The sequence below is a fragment of the Colobus angolensis genome, unplaced genomic scaffold (assembly GCF_000951035.1).
Source record: "Colobus angolensis palliatus isolate OR3802 unplaced genomic scaffold, Cang.pa_1.0 Scaffold30, whole genome shotgun sequence".
In the NCBI taxonomy this organism is placed as follows: domain Eukaryota; kingdom Metazoa; phylum Chordata; class Mammalia; order Primates; family Cercopithecidae; genus Colobus; species Colobus angolensis.
Window position 1 is genome coordinate 2,535,351 of NW_012116266.1, and position 5,499 is coordinate 2,540,849.

Below are 5,499 nucleotides of genomic sequence, written 5' to 3' on the forward strand. Positions count from 1 at the left end.
TCGGTGATAGTCAAATTGAATTTGAGATGACTGTGAGCAACACAGGATGTTTTGACCTCTTTATACTATAATCTAAAATTTCACATATTTGCCTCATGTATGATTGTAGCTCCACGAAATGAATATAACTATTAATCTTTTTTCTGCTTGATCTTCAATACTACAGCTATAAATAGCACAAAATAAAATGGAAGAAGACAGAGTTGCACACAGTACACTTTTGTGCTGATTGAAAAACTGACATTCAAGTCTTCTTAACCCAGAAAACTGGCCTTGATGAGAAAAAAGGCAGAGGGGACAGGTGGGGTGGCTTATTACTATAATCCCAGCACTTTGGGAGGCTGAGGTGGGTGGATCACGAGGTCAAGAGATTGAGACCATCCTGGACAACATGGTGAAACCCTGTCTCTACTAAAAATACCTGGAGGCGGAGGCAGGAGAATTGCTTGAACCCGGGAGGTGGAGGTTGCAATGAGCCGAGATGGCATCACTGCACTCCAGCCTGGCAACAAGCAAGACTCCATCTCAAAAAAAAAAAAAAAAAAGTCTGGGTGCAGTGGCTCATGCCTATAATCCCAGTACTTTGAGAGGCAGAGGCGGGCGAATCACCTGAAGTTGGGAGTTCGATACCGGCCTGACCAACATGGAGAAACCGCGTCTCTACTAAAAATACAAAAATTAGCTGGGCATGGTGGCACATGCCTGTAATTCCAGCTACTCAGGAGGCTGAGGCAGGAGAATTGCTTGAACCTGGGAGGCGAGGATGAGGTGAGCCAAGATCACGCCATTGCACTCCAGCTTGGTCAACAAGAGCAAAACTCCGTCTCAAAAAAGAAAAAAAAAAAGGGCAGGGTGGTGGGCACAAAATAAAACTTACTTTGGTCGAAATTCTAAGAGACAAAATTTGGTATGGGCAAAAATTAAAGTAAAACTGATTAATAAATAAATCTTTGGCCAGACACTCTGGCTTACACCTGTAATCCCAGGACTTTGGGAGGCTGAGATGGGTGGATCTCAGGAGTTTAAGACCAGCCTGGTCAACATGGTGAAACCCTGTCTCTACTAAAAGTACAAAAATTAGCCAGGGATGGTAGCAGGCATCTGTAATCCCAACTACTCAGGAGGCTGAAGCAGGAGAATTGCTTGAGCCCAGGAAGCAGAGGCCACAGTGAGCCGAGATCACGCCATGCACTCCAGCCTCGGTGATAAGAGGTTGTCTCAAAAAAAAAAAAAGAGGCTGTCTCAAAAAACAAAAATCTAATCTTTGTCATAAATTATTATAGAAAAGAATAAGGTAAAAATTTAAATAAAGCTTAATTGCATTCTGTAGGAAATTAATATAGAAATTAAGTGGTCATAATCAAATTTACTCCAAAAGCCACCTTTTGTATGAGAAGCCATCTATATTGATATAATTCTGATTACTATGTTTGCTTTTATAAACATGGACTCAAAACATCCTTGGATGCAAAATCTCAGGTCAAAATCTCCAGTGACCTGCAGGTGGATTGATCTAGGAAGTAGTTGGAACTCTTTATCTAGAGTTTAAGTAGTCAGGGCAACAACAAATCCAGATTTTTCAGGAAAATTTTTTGTTTTGAGGTGGGGTCCTGCTCTGTTGTCCAGGCTGGAGTGCAGTGGCTTGATCATAGCTCACTGCAGCCTCAAACTCCTGGGCTCGTGCAATCATCTTGCCTCAGCCTCCTGAGTTGGGACTACAGTATGAGCCACCAGACGTGGCTATTTAAAAAAAAATTTTTTTGTAGACACAGGTTTTTGCTATATTTTCCAGGCTGGTCTTGAGTGATCTCCCTGCCTCAGCCTCCCAAAGTGCTGGGATTACAGGTGTGAGCCACTGTGCCTGGCTGAAATACAGATTGTGAAGTTATCACTCTGTAAGTATTAATCTGTTTTCTTTTGCATTTGTCATAAAATCATAATGCATATAGGAATCTAATAAATGCTTGTTGAATGTTAGATTCTTTCTAGTCAGCCCTACAAGCATTACAAACAGAAGAATTATAACTGTAGTCTGTCATTTTAATTTACCAATTACTAAATAATTTACAGAAATGAACTCTCATGCTGGGAGAATGATAATCAGAGTGAAACTGAGGCTACCAAGACTTGAACATATGGAATATAACCACAAGTCCTATCAAAAAATATACTGTGTTTGCTGGGCATAGTTGCTCATGTCTGTAATCCCAGCATTTTGGGAGGCTGAGGTAGGAGGATCACTTGAGCCCAGGAGTTCAAGACCAGCCTGGGCAACATAGTGAGACCTTGTCTCTAAAAAAATTTAAAAATTGGCCAGCTGTGGTGGCGTGTATCTGTGATCCCAGCATTTTGGGAGGCTGAGGTAGGAGGATCACTTGAGCCCAGGAGTTCAAGACCAGCCTGGGCAACATAGTGAGACCTTGTCTCTAAAAAAATTTAAAAATTGGCTGGGCATGGTCGTGAGCACCTGTGGTCCTAGTTACTGGGGAAGCTGAGGTAGTAGGCACTTGAGCATAGGAGGTCAAGGCTGCAGTGAGCCAAAATCATGCCCTTGCACTCCAGCTTGGGCAACAGAGTGAGACCCTGTCTCAAAAAAAAAGAAAAAAAATACTATGTCTAGTCCATAACCTGAAATATTTTTATCTTCATGTTCCTTATCATTCACTGAACTTTTATTTTCCTTTAAAAAATTTTTTTCTTTCTTTTTAAATTTGCTTCTACAGATTTCTTCATTCTCCATTTAGCAAGGTCATGGAAGATTTGGAGGAAACATTATTTGAAGAATTTGAAAACTATTCCTATGCCCTAGACTATTACTCTCTGGAGTCTGATTTGGAGGAAAAAGTCCAGCTGGGAGTTGTTCACTGGGTCTCCCTGGTGTTATATTGTTTATCTTTTGTTCTGGGAATTCCAGGAAATGCCACTGTTATTTGGTTCACGGGGTTCAAGTGGAAGAAGACAGTCACCACTCTGTGGTTCCTCAATCTAGCCATTGCAGATTTCATTTTTCTTCTCTTCCTGCCCCTGTACATCTCGTATGTGGTCATGAATTTCCACTGGCCCTTTGGCATCTGGCTGTGCAAAGCCAATTCCTTCACTGCCCAGTTGAACATGTTTGCCAGTGTTTTTTTTCTGACGGTAATCAGCCTGGACCACTATATCCACTTGATCCATCCTGTCTTATCTCATCGGCATCGAACCCTCAAGAACTCTCTGATTGTCATTATATTCATCTGGCTTTTGGCATCTCTAATTGGCAGTCCCGCCCTATACTTCCGGGACACTGTGGAGTTCAATAATCATACTCTTTGCTATAACAATTTTCAGAAGCATGATCCTGACCTCACTTTGATCAGGCACCATGTTCTGACCTGGGTGAAATTTATTCTTGGCTATCTCTTCCCTTTGCTAACAATGAGTATTTGCTACTTGTGTCTCATCTTCAAGGTGAAGAAGCGAAGCATCCTGATCTCCAGTAGGCATTTCTGGACAATTCTGGTTGTGGTTGTGGCCTTTGTGGTTTGCTGGACTCCTTATCACCTGTTTAGCATTTGGGAGCTCACCATTCACCACAATAGCTATTCCCACCACGTGATGCAGGCTGGAATCCCTCTCTCCACTGGTTTGGCATTCCTCAATAGTTGCTTGAACCCCATCCTTTATGTCCTAATTAGTAAGAAGTTCCAAGCTCGCTTCCGGTCCTCAGTTGCTGAGATACTCAAGTACACACTGTGGGAAGTCGGCTGTTCTGGCACAGTGAGTGAACAGCTCAGGAACTCAGAAACCAAGAATCTGTGTCTCCTGGAAACAGCCCAATAAGTTATTACTTTTCCACAAATCAGTATATGGCTTTTTATGTGGGTCCTCTGACTGATGCTTTCAGATTAAAATTGTTTCCAAGATAGAGAGCTGACTCTACTTTTATTGTTATTGTTTCTGGTGACTATATAGGCATCACATTTTTGTGTGGATATGAAACTTAGGAAGGATCCTCTTGACTCCTTGTGATGTGGCAATAAAAATTTTTTTAAAAACTGAAAATACTTAGGAAGGATCCACATAATTTTTTCTGCAACTTAAATGAAATGCATCATTCTTGCTAATTATACCATGGTGAATTAATCACTTTTGAAGCAATATCAGTTATTTTTTAAATAATAACTTTTCTAAAGCCTTAAGTCTTAATATTGAATATATGATTGGCCGGGCACAGTGGCTCACACCTGTAATCTCAGCACTTTGGGAGGCCAAGGTGGGCAGATCACCTGAGGTTGGGAGTTTGAGACCAGCCTGACCAACATGGAGAAACCCCGTCTCTACTAAAAATACAAAATTAGCCGGTCATGGTGGCACACGCCTGTAATCCCAGCTACTCAGGAGGCTGAGGCAGGAGAATCACTTGAACCTGGGAGACAGAGGTTGTAGTCAGCCGATATCATACCACTGCACTCCAGCCTGGGCAACAAGAGCAAAACTCTGTCTCAAAAATAAATAAATATATGATTAACTAATTTTTAAAACATTACAATGTTTTCTTAAATTCATTTTAATTTTGTACAAATAACCTACTAGACACATTTTTAAAATGCAACATGTGTACTTAATTTCTTTATGTAATCTATGTATATACATTTATGAATTAAAGTAATTGTTGGTGATCTTAAAACATCTGTTTTAGTTAATGATTTGGAATTTTTTTCTTCTTTCTCCCTCTCTCTCTCTCTCTCTCTCTCTTTGTTTTTTATAGTAGGAACAGCCTTTATTGGTTGCGATGGGAAGTGGAAGAGGAGGGGATATGACAGCTCATGTTCCTGAGACGGTGTCCACAGATACTGTCGCTACACTCCAAAAACCCAGTTAACTAACGATGATTAATAAACTCCTCCCAACCCTAGTTCTTAAAACAATTTATACTTGTGATATTATTCTCACAATTCTGAGGGTCAGGAATTCAAAGAAGTCAGAAGGGAGGTTCATCTCTCTCTCCTTTGCAATATCTGGAGCATCAGCTGGACTGAGATGATGCAAATCACAGCTGGAAGCTGCCTAAGACATCCCCTTCACTCCCTCCCTCTCCCCTTCCGACACAGCTATTCCACCATGGCACTTCAGGGTAGCCAGACTTCTTATGTGGCAATTCAGGGCTCCAAGAGGCTAAGGTGGACATTTCTAGTCCTCTTAAAGGCTATGACTGGTACAGGTACAGTATTACTTCTACTGTATTGTATTGGTCAAAGCAGGCATAGACCATCTCAGGTTTAAGAGGAAGAGACACAGATCCTCACCTCTCAACAGGAAGAATGTCAAAAAAAAAAAAAAAAAATTGCACTCATCTTTTTTATTTATTATAAACTATTATGAAACTACTATGAGAGAGTAGAGCTCTGCTTATTAGAGGCTAGGATGGATAAAGAGGCTGCATGTTAGTGTTGAAGACAAATAAGCTCCTCGTTTGAGTTTCTTTTATGTTAAAATGAAACAAAGCGAAAAAAAAAAAAA

General features: G+C 40.8%; 1 protein-coding gene across 7 annotated transcripts in view; it reads left to right on the top strand.

Moving 5' to 3' along the window:
• The window catches only part of GPR1 (G protein-coupled receptor 1), a 55,738-nt gene extending 51,072 nt beyond the window's left edge, over positions 1-4,666 (top strand). For all 7 annotated transcript variants that reach the window (XM_011949867.1, XM_011949866.1, XM_011949865.1 and 4 more), the window contains one exon: positions 2,724-4,666. In XM_011949867.1, the coding sequence (XP_011805257.1) occupies positions 2,752-3,819 (1,068 nt within the window). In that variant the 5' untranslated portion in view covers positions 2,724-2,751 and the 3' untranslated portion in view covers positions 3,820-4,666. The remainder of the gene's footprint in view (positions 1-2,723) is intronic.
• The last annotated feature ends 833 nt before the right edge of the window (positions 4,667-5,499 follow it).